This window comes from Tinamus guttatus, unplaced genomic scaffold (assembly GCF_059628265.1).
Source record: "Tinamus guttatus ecotype Peru unplaced genomic scaffold, ASM5962826v1 Tinamus_guttatus_pri_ptg000327l, whole genome shotgun sequence".
Taxonomy (NCBI): domain Eukaryota; kingdom Metazoa; phylum Chordata; class Aves; order Tinamiformes; family Tinamidae; genus Tinamus; species Tinamus guttatus.
In genome coordinates, this window is record NW_028288861.1 from 731894 (window position 1) to 748710 (window position 16817).

The 16817-nt window shown below is 40.7% G+C and overlaps 1 protein-coding gene across 1 annotated transcript in view; it reads right to left on the reverse strand.

The window, feature by feature from the left end:
• The window catches only part of SPRED1 (sprouty related EVH1 domain containing 1), a 59625-nt gene that overhangs the window by 15209 nt on the left and 27599 nt on the right, over positions 1-16817 (reverse strand). Inside the window, exon 2 of the mRNA XM_088529389.1 lies at positions 14020-14194. Within this exon, the coding sequence (XP_088385515.1) occupies positions 14020-14194 (175 nt within the window). The remainder of the gene's footprint in view (positions 1-14019; positions 14195-16817) is intronic.

Below are 16817 nucleotides of genomic sequence, written 5' to 3' on the forward strand. Positions count from 1 at the left end.
GATTTACACCAAACTTGAGAACAAAAGATAGTCTTTGTGAAATACCTGTGAATTATCATAAGAGTCTCTCAGTTTCTTCTCATTATGAAGATGTAACTTTTTAATTGGCCATTATGGCAAATTCTTTACTAACAGCTTTGATATAGTGGCATGGGTTACACAATTCTTTGGCATAATTCTTTATTAATTTTTTTTCCTAGTTTCAGAAGATTCTTACACTTTCAGACAAGTACTTTCGTCACTACTAATTTACTATCAGTTCATCAAAGGAAATATGCTATGCCCTGAAAAAAAGTTATGCTGATATCAAGGGTGACTAAATCTCTTGGAGTTTTATTTGTATAATTATTCTACAAACGTATCCACTGCTGAACTAACTTGATGCTGTTTTCACGCAGTTTCATTTCAGCTTTCCCCCCAAAATGCAACCGAAAAGAATGCAGGAGAGCTGTTTTAAACACTGAAAAGAATCAAAACTAAAAATTTCTTACGCATCTTTGTGCCTAAATGCCTATAGCTCACGTTCACCTACAATTAAAACAATAATGAGGAATAACATACAGATATTATTTGGCTATGAAACAACTCAATATATTCACATTCATTCTCACATTCAACTCAATATATTCACAAAACATTCATTAATGAAGAAAAGTCAGTCTTCACACCATTCCCCTAGCTCAATTTGATTAATATTTACAATATCTTTGAAATTTAATTTACTAGGGAAATTCAGTAGATGTAACACAATTATACTGAACAGTTTTTCATTAAAAAAAATCTAAGGCAAAAAAGAAGGTATGAGGGAATATGTATGCATGCATTCCTGTATCACTATATACCACTAAAAGCACTGTAAAACAATGTATTTCTATCAGATTCTGAAAAATCTACGTGATCAGGCGTGGAGTCGTTCTTGGAGGAATATGGCCGCCCGATGAACCAGCCACATAAGGGTCACTGTGAACCTGCGGAATGAGGAAGGTTCTAGAAGAGCGACGGGGCCTGTCAACAACCAATTAGAGAGAGGAAAGGCTCTGGCCAGTCACATGAGACGGGGGTGCGCACGCGGGGAATGGCGCAGTGCTAGATAAGGGACGGCTTTGTTTGCATAAATGGTTCTCTCAGCTTGATGCTCCTTGGATTGTGCTGAGCCCGTGGTTTTTCTCTCCTCAGTTGGAGACCCCAATGTGATGCATGGCACGATGCATCGAAGATGAAGAAGTGCGTGGGGAACCCCAAAGAAGAGGCCCAGCTGGAGGACGGCTCAGTGGGACTGAGGCCGGGATGGATCGCAGGACGGTTTGGGGACAAATAAGAACAAATTTTGCAATGGGACACCCTGGGAGGTGAGCAGCTGGGGCAGGAGATGGGTCAAGGAGTCACGAAAGAAGAAGATGCAATTGTTAAACTTCTCTTGCGTACACTCTCTAAGAGAGGAATTAAGTTCGATGAGTTTATGCTCTGGAAACTGTTAATCTGGTGTTGAGGAAACGGGTTCCCCACTGAACTGGAAAACACTTTTGAAGTATGGGAAAAGGTCAGAGAAAAACTGTGGGAGTTACCAGAGTAAGCAATGGTAGTAAAGAAGCAGAAAATTTAGCTACCACTTGGAGGTTGGTGCTATCAACTTTGCAAAGTTTAAAAGCAGAAAGATCTGCAGCTGCTGGGGTGATTGCCGCCCTGAGACCTTCGTCAGGGTCAGCGGCATATCCGGCTCCTATTGGAGTATTCGAACAATGTCCTGTCCCCTGTGTCGCCATCAGCACCCCCGATGGAGGAGCAGCTAGGGAGGGGAGAGAGGGAGATGGAGGTTGACGAGCCCTGGCCATCGCCTCCGCCTTTGGGAGAAGAAGGTCCTGAAAGAACTGCAGGAGCCAAAGATCCAAAGGATCCACCGTCAATAGCGCCATGCCAAACGCCCGACAGCAGCAGGACGTTTTATCCACCCCTACCGCCCTCACCACCTCCATCTCCTGCACCTCAACCGCCGCTTGTGCCCCTGGGACGTGCGGATTGGGCAAATTAACTGTTACGAAAGTTAGGGGAAAAGGAAAGAGATCTGATTCGGGAGAGAGTTTTGCAAGAGGAAGGAAGGACAGTGCTCGCGCGTTGGGAGGAAAGCAAAATATGGGGTTGAGGAAACGACGGGGGAGGTGGAGGAGGCGGGTTTGAAGGATATGATCCAAAGAAACATTGGAAAGGAATTACTCAAAATGCAGTAATAGAAGGGGAATTCCTCCCTAATATCTATCTAGTACTTATGGGGAGGTTGAAATCAGCCAAATCAGTGGCTGCCGCTGTCATGGGATCTGATGAAGGAAGCTCGTAAGTCGGTAATTGGCCTCCCTTCTGCTGGGTCCTACGCAGGAAGTTCTATGGCGCACTCGGTGGCAGGACATGGCTGCAGCTGCCACTCTCACTAATTTGGATAGAGCTGAAGGGGACCTGTTGCGCCTGGTCTCAACAGACATGCTCACTGGGGAAGGTCAATGGGCTGATGCACAACAACAAGCTCGATTAAATGCAGAGGTTTTGTGCTTATCAGCGACCTGGCATGAGAGGCTCTCAGGACCCTTCCTGAGGATAGTAAGCCGATGCCACCGTATACTTTGGTCAAGCAGAGGCCCGCGGAATCCTATGTGCAGTTTTTAGATCGCCTCTGTGACGCGTTAGAACGAACCCCATTAACAGATAAGGTGCGGGAAGCCCTGCTAATGTCTTTGGCAATAGAAAATGCTAGTCCAGCTTGCTAATGAGTTTTACAGGCCCTGCCCAAAGATGCTAGTATCGCACAAATGATGGATGCATGTGAGTAGGATCGGCTGAGGAACATGCCGGGTATCTAGCCTCTGCTTTCGCGGCTGTGGTCAAGCCATTGGTCCAACAAGGAAGGGATGATTGCATCCCACGATGCTTCAAATGCGGGAAGCTGGGACACATCAAGGAGCAGCTGGAAAAAGGTCACATCAAACCAACAACCAGCCTTTGGAATACCCCAGTGTTTACCATTCTGAAAAAATCAGGTAAGTGGCAGTTGTTACATGACCTTAGGAAAATTAATGAGGTTATGGCCGACATGGGGGCCTTACAGCCTGGCCTACCTTCACTGAACATGATTCCAGCGAATTGGACAATATTGATTATAGATTTAAAGGACTGCTTTTTTACGATTCTGCTGCATCCATATGGTTATCAAAAATTTGCCTTTTCGGTGCCATCAGTTAATAAACAAGCACCGATGAAAAGGTACCACTGGGTGGTGTTACCACAGGGAATGAAAAATTCACCAACAATGTGTCAAATGTATGTGGCTTGGGCACTTGCTCCTGTACGACAGGCACACCCAAAATTGGTTATTTATCACCATATGGATTATATATTGATTTCCAGAGAAAAACTGCAGCTTGACACGCTGATGACAGAAATAGAGGAGACGTTGAAAATACAAACACGACCAGCCTGGAAATATCTTGGCTGGGAAATTACCAAAACAACAGTGAGACTCCAGAAAATAGAAATAAAATTTGACATAAAGACCTTGAATGATATTCAAAAGGTACTGGGAGATTTAAATTGGGTAAGAGCAATTTGCGGTTTTACCAGTTCGGAACTTGCCCCTTTAATGATACTCTTAAAGGGAGGGGAGGGGGTGCGGATGCACCTCGAACATTGACAGAAGAGGCAGAACAAGCTTTAAAAACAACAAGCAAAAAAGTCACTGCAGCATATACATATTGCTGGGGTCCTGACTATGATACTGGCCTTTTGCTTATTAACCACAATCGTTATCTTTTTGCATTGATTATTCAGTGGGTAATGGATAAGGACCCACTCCGCATTTTAGAGTGGACCTTCTTGTCCATACACGTTACCGTTACCATGCAGCTTGAGGCATTTGCTCAGTTAATAATGAAGGGGAGACAGAGAATTGTGGAAATTGCAGGCACGGAGCCAGTGTTTATCGTCATACCATAAGCAGTAGAATATTTACAATGGGCTGTACAGAACTCGACTGCCTTACAGGTGGCACTTTTGGAGTTTCAGGGGGAACTGAAGGTTCATTTGTCTCCTCACTGATTTTTTAGCCTATCATCTCTAGGGCAATATGAGGAGCAGCCACCAAAGCAATCACGGTATCCAGTTGCAGGGTTAGTGGTTTCTACAGATGCTGGGGGAGAATCTCAGGAGGCAGCCTTAACTTGGAGGGAGGACGAGCAGTGGCATGATGCGGTCATTACAGATTTCCAGGGCTCCACACAACAGCTTGCGAGCAGTGGTGGAAGTGTTTTGTTGGTGGCAAACACAACCTATTAACAAAGTCTGTGATTCTCTGTATGTGGTAGGAATAGTACAATGAATGGAACGTGCTTTGCTTAAAGAAGTAGATAACGAACAGACGTTTTCATTGTTCAAGGAATTATGGCTTTTGCTAGAAGAAAGTAAGTGCAGGTATTTTATTACATGTATTAGGAGCCACACAGGTATCCTAGATGGCCTAGCAGAAGGTAATCACAGAGCAGACATGCTTGTGGCACCTGCATGGGCAGCCCCATCCGTTGATCGCTTTACAGCTAGGCGATCACACAAATATTTTCACCAGTCTGCAAACGTCCTTCAACGTCAGTTTGGCTTAACGGAAACAGATGCGAGAGGCATAGTAAAATCTTGTCCAGACGGCCAGCAACATGCTGGAGGACTAGTCGCAGGAGTTAACCCCCGGGGTAATGGTCCTTTGGAAATTTGGCAAATGGATGTTACACATTTTCCAGAATTTGGGAAGCAAAAGTATATGTATGTCTCTATGGATTGCTTTTCACTTGCCTGGGCAACGGCACAAACTGTAGAATCCAGTAAACATGTACAGTGCCATATGCGGGCTGCAATGGCAGCTCTCGGCGTCCCTCGGGAAGTAAAAACTGACAACGGCCCCTGCTATATCTCTAAAAATACAGAGGGTTTTTTTTGCTTATGGGGCATTACACGTTATGGGCATCCCTCACTCTCCCACAGGGCAAACTATCGTGGAGCGCACAAATCAGATGTTGAAGCGTCTGCTTCACAAACAAAAAGGGGGAGAAGTGGGATTATCCCCCAACAATTGGCTACATAAAGCATTGTATGTTTTGAACTTTCTGCGGTTACCACAGGACAGCCTGGTGCCTCCAATGGTAAAACATGGAGCAGGATTAAAAGGACATCTCACAGAACTAGAACAAGGACAATGCAAAGTCATGGTAAAAAATGGAACCATAGGGACATGGGAAGGGCCAGCAGACTCAATAACTTGGGGAAAAGGGTATGCTTGTGTCGTTACAGATACCGGAACCAGATGGGTACCGGCAAAAAGGGTGAGACCATGGCTGGAAGCAGACTCGTGTAAATCAGATGTAGCAGGCAAGCAACCGGTACCCTAGCTGTGGAAAGTGTGAACCTGCAGAAGGAAAACATGGGAGGAAGAAATGTTACTGTTATTAGCTGAATATTGTGGTTCATAGGAGGTAAGGCTGCTTTTAATGTTATTATAGGGCTTGATGCCGCTTTTAAGAAGCATAACGTATCCATTAGTGTTAAGCAGATTGTTAATTATACCCAAATCAAGAGTTGTTGGCTTTGTGGGACAGCAGATCAATTTGATGCATCAGTGTTAGGTATTCCTTTAAGCCACTGGACAGACCTGAATCCGTATAGCCTGCTCAATACATCATATCAATGTACACAGGAGAATGTCACTGTGGAAGGAATGCCTTTTACACTTCAACTGGTTAATAACATGGTGCCTTATATATATTATAACTTATCAGGCCCAAATCTAGGCACCTTTCAAAACAAAACAGCTAATTGGACAACCATAAAGCTTAAATTGAACCATAGTAGGGATATAAATTCTGCAAGTAACTACTCTGAGGGAGTAGGAGACCAACAATGGGCTGACTATTTATGGAATACATATCTAAGAATAAACACAACTTGCAACTTGCCAGGGGGTTATTAGTGGCTGTGTGGAGACCGAGTTGCCTGAAAACAGCTCCCAGACGACTGGTCAGGGGAATGTACTGTGGGAATTTTAGCCCCCCTGCTAACAGTATTTAACCATTCAGACATGAGGGGAATAGTAAGGGGCTTTTGGGGAAAGTCTAGAACCAAACGAGAGATTGGTAATCCTCTAATAAGATACAATACAGGGTTCCATAGTTTTGTTAGGGTGTTTTTGCCAACCTTTGGTATTGTTCAGTTAGGGCGATTCTGAGTATTTAAGGTGAAATGGAAATCATAGCTAGCAGAACAGCAGAAGCATTTTTGGGGTTGCAAACAGGAATGGATTCCTTGAGAAAAATAGTCTTACAAAATCAAAAGGCCTTTGACATCCTAACCACACAGGCTGGAGAAGTATGTACCCTGATAAATGAAACGTGTTGCAGCTATATTGATCAGTCTTACGGATGTCCAAGACATTTGGGATCACGCAAAGATTTTGCATAGAGCTACAGAGGATGAGGGTGTGTCATGGTTGGACAATTTATTAAGGGGAGAGGGAATTTTGGAATGGTTACAATCATTAATTAGAAGTGCAGGGATGGTGTTGTTGATTTGTGTTCTATTCTATTAATTGTGCCTTGCTTCTTGAAATGTGTGTTTAATATGATTGAAAATCCTTAAGGAAGGTTTGGCTGGTTCAAGAACAAAATGGGGGAATTGCAGAGTCGTTCTTGGAGGAATATGGCTGCCCGAAGAACCAGCCACACGAGCACGTGGCGCGGACCAAAAAAGGTCACCGTGACCCTGCGGAATGAGGAAGGTTCTAGAAGAGCGACGGAGCCTGACAACAACCAACCAGAGAGAGGAAAGGCTCTGGCCAATCAGACGAGACCGAGGTGCACACGCGGGGAAAGGAAATGGGATATAAGGGACGGCTTTGTTTGCATAAATGGTTTGAGCTCATGGTTTTTCTCTCCTCAATCAGGTAAATGAGGAACTTCAATATAATTTCTAATATTACTGTATTTTCAGATTGGTTTTATTTTATGTATGCATCTTTTTGAAGATAAAACATAAGATTTTCCTACTGCATCTGGAAAACTAACATTAATTTTAAAAAAGAATGAGAAAATTTTCAAAACTAAAAAAAAAAAAAAAAGCCTCTGCTTTTATTGCTCTTACATAATGCTTTGTGCTCTTCCTTTCCTTTCCTTGTGTAAGTATTACATAACGAAGGATATTTGAGGCTGCTCTTTTATTACCCATCTCCTGTCCCTGCCCCACACATAGCTGTTAATCATCTCTAGAGGTAACTGCTTTCTGTGTCGCTCTTACATCCCTGTCTCAAGAATGCAGGCATTCGTGCATCACACATGAACTCTTTCAGCATTAAAATCTTGACGCTGTGCTCTGAATTCAGTAGCAAATTTTTAATTCTGAATTCCCTAAGCAGTGCAAAATTTATGTGCATCTGTCTACAAAGTTGTAATGAATCTAACTATTTGCTGTAAATGCACAGGATTAGGTGCTTTTCGCAACACAAAAGAACAAAACCAAAAATTGTTCTCCAGTCCCAAACTGCTGTAAATGACCATACTCTACTGCTTGGTGATGATTTGAAAGTTTTTTCCTTCTAAAAGGAGTAGTTCAAAAGGAAGGTTTCTCACATCACCACATTGTCTAGGTTTGCAAGACTTTTTTTGGAGGGAGGGGAGAGCTTTCCTACTGTTCAAAATTCCAGTCATTTTGGCACTACATTATCCAAAATATGAACGAGAGATGTAAGCCTGAAATCAAAAAACCTACTTCTTTTCATACCTCTGTGGCCACTTGCTTCCAATAGAGTTAATCAAAATCCCTGGGAAAGTGGAATAAAAACAAAGCACATGCTGGCTCTGTCTGAGAAGACAAGATGGATTTACTTAGGCAAACAATGTTTTTTGGGTAATTAGACACTTTAAACTGAAAATTCGAACCTGGACAGTAAGCACTGATGGAAGACAGTAGCCCCAGAGATAAAAGTACTGGACTAAAACCTCACTGGCCTGCAGCTATAAGTTACAAACAAACAAAACCCACACAAATACTAAGATAATGTAAAACAAGCATTATACAACACTAATGGTTTTTACCATGATTTCACGAAACCGAATTTTACAGGACAATTAAGGACTGATTTGGCAGTTTTAAGAGCTTTATGAAAGTGCAAAACTAGAGCTCAAAATCAATCTATCTCTCCAGGGGGAGACACAGAGAACCCACACACCACCCTCCAAGGCATTTATATTTTCAAAAATACCTTTGTATATATTTTGCAACAACAAATATTTTCCTGTTAAATCACAATGCTGTCAAAAGCTTTTTATGCTGAAGGAAGCAAACTATCATGGTGAAGTAGTAGCCCATCCCATACATTTCCAGATAAAACTTGGGAAAGGGAACCCAGTACTACTAACAATGTGCTTGTTTCTCTGAGCCTATAGACATCCAGGAGTCAAAAGCATTCTCAGAAGCATACTTCTGTAAGCGCTGTGTGTGTGTATATATACATACACATATATATACATATATACACACACTACTATTTAATTACGGAACTAAAAAACTTCACTACTTTGCTAATATAGCATCCAGCACCTCCTTAAGGGCAACCCTAACAGTGTCATAATTACTCACATAAATACTTTTCTGTAAATCTTCCCACCTTGAAGCCCATACCCACATTCTTGAAAGATATTAAGAATTATTTGCCTTGTATGGATAAGAAAAAATCTGTTAAATCTGGAGACAAGATAGTATTTTACTGGTTTCTAGTTGTGCTCAAGAGTTCTGAGCATTATATATAAATACAGACTTACTATCATTCATCATCCAAACCTACAAACACATAAGCATTAAGTTTGACACACACCTTTCCTGCTTAAAAAAAAGGCCAAGCAATCAATCCCTCCCTCCCTCCCCCAACACAACACAAATGTGAACCAAAAGCTTTTCTCTAGTCTTGGGCCAAAGCTGCATGACTTGACTACATTCATGCTACAGATGTGCCACCAATGCCCACATGACCCTATGGCAGTATTTTTTGTGTCTTTTTTTTTTTTTCTTCTTCTTAATTCAAAAACTAAGATAATGTGATCACTGTACTGTAGCCTCTCGGAATAGGGAACTGATCATGTGAAACCAAGGGCATGCCTTGCATGTCTTACAACGCAGCACAATACTGGACAGGGCTGCTTAGGGGCACAAGGCTTCCCGAAACAACGTCAGCTCTCGACTTCCCTGGCAAGGATCCCTCGAACACACAGCGGGACAGCTACTTGAAAATGGCCTAAGCTGGGTTAGAGTACATGGCTAACTATCACGGAAGTAGAGATGATCAGCAGTCCAGCATTTACATTCTCTACTTGGGCCCATCTTTACTACTAAATAAAAGGGTTTATTGATATTACTGACCTAAGTATAACCAGTAAGATATCACAAACTCAAGACATATTCTTCAGTCTGACCTACAGCAACAATTTCTGCATCATCAGGAGGTGCAGTTGGAAGACACAGTGAAATAAAGTTTGCAGAAGTGATTATCATTGTGGTGATATGGCTAAAAACAATGCCAAGATACTTCCCAAAGTGAGTCACCAACAGTAAGAAATGACAGAGGCCACCAAACTCTTTTATCTATTTATATATTTGAAGTAGACCGGCATTTCTGATAAATCAACCTAACTGGTTCTAACAGTACTAGACTATCTTAATAGAACTGACAGCACAACTCAAGTACCACTGGCAAGATGAAAATTCAGGGTTACAACTGCTTTATACCATATCTAGCCAAATATATAGTAAGGAAGCCTGCACTTTATGATCTGTGGGAGTTTCTCTGGGAGATAAGACAGACTCAATTCCTGTGAGGCTCTCCAATTGCTTTGGAGATTCGGGTCTTTACAACCTTAATAAAAGGTCTGCTGAGCTACATGTAGAGGAATTGAATGTCTGAATGCTATAGAGCTTTTATTCTGAGCACTCTGGAAAAGCCCATGTGCAAGCCCAAATATGCATGAGCATCTCAATATCATGGCTGCATTTGCCAAAAACAAGGACACAGAAACTCCCACAATAGCAAGAACAGCAGAGAGGTGAAAGCTTGCGGGATTGGGACCCTTATGTCCCTTCAATTCTATTTCCTCAACATATACACTCAGATCTCAATTATCTTGGTGGACTGAAGGAGGTAGGACAGTTGGAAACAAGCTCATTTATGTGGACAATGTCTTTAAAATACCGTACATGCAGCTTCATGTTGAAGTCATTAACATGCGTATCCTATCTTTTACAGCATCCATTTCTGAAAAAATAACAAAAGTCTGGAATCTTGTTAACTTGCTTTCTTATTTCTTGTACAGAAACAATACATTAGAAGCAGGAAACATCTTATTAAAAATGTGTGAATGCATACATATACATATAAAAATATATAAAAATATGCACATATATAATATATACACATGCATAAGGACAACCCATCTGATTTGTTGTTAAAAACAGTGTTTAATAGCCTGTTGAAGAAACTGTAGCATCTATTCTCAAAGAGCACTTACCAAGACAGTTCTGTAAATTACTAACAAACAGCAAAAGATTCATTCAATCTGGGGTAGATTCCCTGTTCAATCTCCATGAATTTATTTTACCATAGGATCATATGCTGCTTTCAAATTTAATTAAAATCCTGGCACAAGTGCGGTAATCCATCATTTCCCAAACTTTAAAGTATATTCTAAGACTAATCTAGTAAATGATATACTGTTAAGTCCTCAGAAAGCAAATTTTTAAGAGAAGCACAGTATTTAGATCCCATTTCAGGCTTGTATTTCTTCATTCACACAGTTACTTGCTCTTCAAAAGACAGACTTTAACCTATTGACTTCTTTGTCACCCTTGACTGATGATTCAAAAGATACTAGTCACTGCTTCAGTAAAAATCTGCATAGCAAAGGACTGGAGAAGAACATAAAGCAGAGCAAAGAAGTCAAAGAAACTTTTTGTTCAAACAAGTAAAATTCAAAGTCTAAAACCCCATATGCTTGAGCCCAAAGCACATTCAGCGCTGCTGATAGTACGCTAGAATCAAGCCAGTGTAAAGGCAGATGAAGAGAGCAGTGGTTTTGCCCAGGTTAGGATGGAGGGTAGCTCTTCCCTGCAGACTGGCTGCAGCCAGATCTAGGAGGGTGTATAAAATAAAGCAGGAAACGTGTAATCACGTAATCACGTGAAACGTCTTTACATTCCTACACAGTAATGGGTAAACTAGCAATGAGCAGCCCTTCTCCTACATTGATTGAATGGTGCTATTTGATTTTCTTCTCAGATGACTAGGATGCACTTTCAATTCCATCGGACATTTAAAATAAACTGTATGGATTTTTGAAATTCTACATAAAATTGAACTCACTTCATAACAATGCTGACACTAAACTAATTCTCATGTATAAAGAACACATCCTTACTCCATGGCCACTGCAATAAGAAATTTCAATATTCTGATGCTCAGTTCCCAAGTATTTAATTTATTGTCTCGACTTACCGACTGAGATCTACAGTCTTCAATTCAATGCCCACATAAGCAATAAAAAATATAGGGAGATTTGGCTCTTCAAAACAGAGCTGAAATTCGCAGTACTGCTGGAAGCAGCACTTGAATATGGAAACAGTAGATTAATATTCAGCATGTCTAGATCATTATCTGATTTGGACTTATTTTATCCCTACTCAACAGTAAATGCAAGGTAGACCTGTAATAACTTCCATTTTTATTTATTTTTTAAAAGCATTTTATGTGCCTGAAGTTATCTTCAAATGCCCTCCTTGAGGATTGCCTTTGGGGGAACACGACCTCCTCCATTCTTTTCTTTGGAACAAACAATTGTTTCTTCATCTTATTTTTCCCATCTACCAGAGAAATTCAAGACAATTGCAAATTCCATTCCATTCATTAAAAAAAAAAAAAAATCATTACCAAATAAACATGGACTAAAAAAGGCAAAAGGTGTTTAAAAATTGCGTTTGAATGAAGAATCTACAAAAATATCCTTAAAACAAATGTAAAGCATTAGTAATATAGCAAGCATAAAGATCAAAACTGTTTTAAGATCAGCGACCTGATCCTTATCTAACAGGATTTCCTCTCGCCCAGTCCCTGCTACCATCCTGGAAGAGCACCATGACCTCAGGATATCCTCATCTGCCCTGGTAGGATCTTGTTTCCTTTATGCTAACAGGTGTCTTAAATTACCCTGCGCAACTTCGTTGTTAATTCATTAGCTTTTGATGAGAAACAGTTCATTTGAAGCCTGAGGAAGTGTATGCATATACTGCTTCCTTTTACTGTTTCACTCTGCCAGCATCCCTGGCTCTGCAATGTTCTTCTCACAGCCCTACTCTGTATTTGTTTGCCAGTTTCCTGAACTTCATTCAGTACACACTAGACAAATGTTCTTCTTGCTTGTGCTTCTTCCTATCCTCTGTTTTTGAGGGCCTGACTTCAAAGAGCAACTTCCTAGAACAAAATCTGTCCTGACAGATTAGTAGGTCAACAGATTGGGTAAGAAATCCCAAACTGTTCAGGAATATAAAGGTCTGGAAAACATTTTTATTAACTCAGCTCATATTTGGACAAGAGCAGAAGAATTTAGTCTTCCGTGAGAAATGGAAACCTAGCAGTGCCTGTGCAGGAGGATGAGGAGAGAGAACAGCCCAGGTCAGGACACTCATGGTTTCAATATTTCCATATACATTTTGGGGAAGCATTAAATCAGCCTTCTATCCTGAGCACTTCCTCCCCCTTAGATTCTGAAGCAAAGCTGTGAAAGTTGAAAGTATTAAGAATTAGAGAAAATTGTCAAGTATTTCTAAGTGGAAGTAAGTGCCTCAAACATCCTCAAAAAGGCTAAAAAGTGAACTACTGCAAACTGAGGAAAAAGCTGCAGGTGCACATAGCTGTGCAGGAACACAGGGTACTCTGCTAATAGCACTACGCCTCGCTGAAACAACTGAGTCAGCACAATTTCTATTTATATGCTCTCTTCCTACAGCAGTCACAGTCAAGGCGGAAAGCTCAGCAGCCCTGCCTCAGGGGAGAAGTTCGTATGCTTGAAAAAGAATTAGCAGTACAATATAAGAAGCAATTCTACCTTTTAAGCTTACACAGAAGTTGCACATTATTGTCAGGAAAGAGCAAGTTCTTGGCAAAAAGTCATTGCTTTTTCCGTTTCTCTTTGTTTTCACAGTAAGACAATCCCCTGCAGAAGTCTACTTGGCATCCAAGTAACCAGCAGATCATGCCCCAGCAAGCCAAACTTGTCTTCCACTGATCTGCATGTAGAAACGGCCAAGACTCTACGGAAGACATGACAGTCTGTGTATCGCAAGGATAGCTTTAATGAAGCCTTTCAGGGCAACTACATTGTAAATACTTCATGTTAATATAGCTGGCATATGAATACCTCCTCCTTGTTAACCAAACCAGAAGAATTCTTGAACCTGAAAACTTCATGCTTTCTTCCAATAAAAAAACTGCTTTCATGTGAAGTGGCTGCCTTCTATTGGCCATAGTCAAGGTCTCAAAATGGACTGAGTGAATTCCTGGGAAATTCCTTCAGATTGTTTTCAATAAGATATTCTTACTTTCTACATGATGACAACGCAGATATTAGACAGTAACAACAGTGTACAAATAAGCTAGCGAAGAGCTTTTACTTTGATCCTCTGTTAGGGAAACAAACAAAACCCACAAACGTAGAAAAAGTGTTTTCCCAAATGGATGAACACCTGTAAAGAAAAACTGTTTCAGAGCTTTGAGAAGATCAACATGTTTAATTCTTGAAATGCATGGTACTATCCATATGAAACACTTGACTCTAAGTATATGAGCATTAAGACAGATAAAAGCTCAGCAACAGCATTAGCCTGAGACTGTAAATTTGCTTCTAATGTATGAACAACAACATGCAAGTGTCTATTAGGTTCTATGCAGATGTAATTCATTACCGTTTTATCCCTGAGTCGTTCTCCATGGATAAGAAAATCAGCACAGCTATTCTCTTCCTGGTGAATGACTTTGAAGACTGTGACGCAGCTTAGTCCACCCCCTCCAAGCGGTAACCATCCACCACTTGAGTCATCCCGGGTCATCACCACAGCTCGCACTCGTGCATAACTATTACTGGAAGAGATGCGAAAGCAAAAATTAGTTTTCCATAAATGCAAGACAACTAAGTATCCAATCTTTTCCTTTCCTTTTTTTTTTCCTTTAAAACTGAACAAACAAAAAAGAACCCCCAAAACAAAAAACGCAAAACACATGATCACAATAGTTAACACAGGGGTGGTTGAGTGCTTTCATAACAGTCACTTAGTAGAAATCAGCTAAATATGGCTCTCTAGAAACTTCTTCTTGACTTTAATTCTCTCATTGGGCTTCTTAAGAAACATCCGCTCTTCCTTGGAGCTTACACGTAATTCCTTGAAAACAAATCTTAATAAATAGTATGGTTCTTCAGAGTCAGAACATACACTCTTCTAAAAATCTTAAAGCCAGTGATGCAGCTGCAAAGAGCTGGGGCCATGGGAGGCAGGGGTGAGTGTGGAGACAGAATAAGAACCAGCTCCTGATTTATTTTAGGCTAATCATGAAGCGAATCAGCCACCATGAAATTGCACAGAAAAGAGAACAAGAAACCAGAAGGAGGTCAAGCCTTCTCCCCCTGCAATCTAAACACGAACAGGCTCCTGGCCAGCAAGGCTGCTTCCCTCCCTGTGCCAGGGAACCTGCCCTGGGCACGGCCGCTGCCGCGCGCGCGCCGGGCCCTCCTGCCCGCTCCGCCGGCCAGGGCGGCGCAGCCCTTTTCGTGAAATAAGCAAACAGTTAGCGCTCTGTTAATTAAAAGCCAAGTTCCTTCTTTCAGAGAGTCTCAGAAAAATAGATTTTCCGAATATTTTCTCCTTTTATTTTAAGTATACTGTTTTCATTATGAATATGCTGCCTACCTCAGCTGGAAGGCCACATGGTTTACCAGGCCTGTTAAATGATCCCGCATTCTAAGTATGAAGTGCATGAATGAGTATCCCAGCACGTTATAAGAAACAAAGCTCCAGGCTGTCTTTTGCAATATATTGCTAATCTTACGTTTGCCAATTAGCATTAGTTATGTAAAATTTAAGACTAGACCAGAAGCTTTAAAAGACAGACATTTTATAAAATTATTCCCTTTGTACAACATTTGTGTTATTCTGTAAGTCGAACTTGATTGCTTTCCCTCCCCCCACCCAAAAAATAACAGGAGTTCTTGGTAAGCTTTTTTGCTTAACTAACGTATATATAAATATATATGCACACACACACAGATATAAACACACAGAGATACTTGGTGTAAGCATCTAAACCTCAAATAAAGAAAGCTATGCAAAATGGGAAATCAGAAACAAAATCTATTTTAGTCTACAGGCACGTGCAGTGACAACTCAAAACAGACTTTCTTCCTTTTCCTGCAGGGGCGAAAAAGAACAACATCCCCCAAAATGAACTGTCATGCCTCAACCTGGTAGCTAGAAATGACAGTTTAGCGAATGCATCTGACCACTTGTGCATGGTATCTTTCACTAACATCTCCTGAATAGCACACAAACATAATCAAGAAAAATCCAGTCATTCATTGTATACATCTGTCAATTCTTGTAACTGAAAGCACAAGTTAAATTTTTGATCCTTAATAACATCACTGAGTCACTCGCTACTGTCTATCCTTGTATTTCACACAGGGAAAGTTCAGATCATAACGGAACACTTGGAAGGGAGAGATCTCATCTCTGTCGGGTGAAGAGAGAGGACACCAGGACTTTTCTGTGAACCAGTAAGGAAGACAACACACTAACTGGTTAAGTCTATGGTGTATTTCTACTACTCTTTCAGGCCAAACACAAATTTAGCTTAAAAAGGTTACCTTGTTCTATATATCAGGTTGAGAATCTAAATATTATCGCTTTCTTTTGTTTATCAACAGAGCTACTCCTCGTGTTACTGAGGACTCAACAAGATGACAGTGATGTATCATTTAGGGATGGCCGCATCTTCACTTAGCCTAAATGTCCTCTTCAAGAACAGTCATAGAAAAAACACCTTCACATTTAACATCATTCTTAATTACAACAACCAAATAATAAAAAATGGACTCTTTTTTAATTTTCCTAGTAATGGAACTTCCCACTCCAGTTTTCTTCTCAGGAAAAGCAAAAGAGATTTCAAGATAGATACCTACCACACCTCACTAGCTGAGCCATTTCTATATTCCAGCAGCTGCCTATCACTTCTAGGATTTTGTCCCCTTCCCTATAGTGGTAAGTCTAGTTTTGTCTAGTTAACAACCTTGCATTTTGCTTCCATATTTTCTAGCCTTTATTTTAAACAGCACTTCTGTTGTCAAATATATTTTTTAAAAAATGTCAAAACCACTCTATCAGTGCAAGAACTAGAAGAAAACATAAAGTTTGTAATGTTTAATGAATAGTCTTCTACAGCAAAATGAAAGAATTTCTTCAGGCCTCTACCTTGCAGATTAACTAGACAAGCTCTTTACTGTATCTCCATAACAATGTCAAAGAAAAAGAAAAAAAAATGCTTAAAACAAGCTGCACACTTCTTAAATTTAAAATAGCTCATAATTGGTCATAATAGCTATTTTCAGTAAAGATACAAATTGCTATCACCAAGTCCCGCTGCTGCTTCGTGACTAGCTGCAGATCGACTTCCAGCACCCTCTGCAAATAGAGAACCTGCCTCCCCGGTCCTG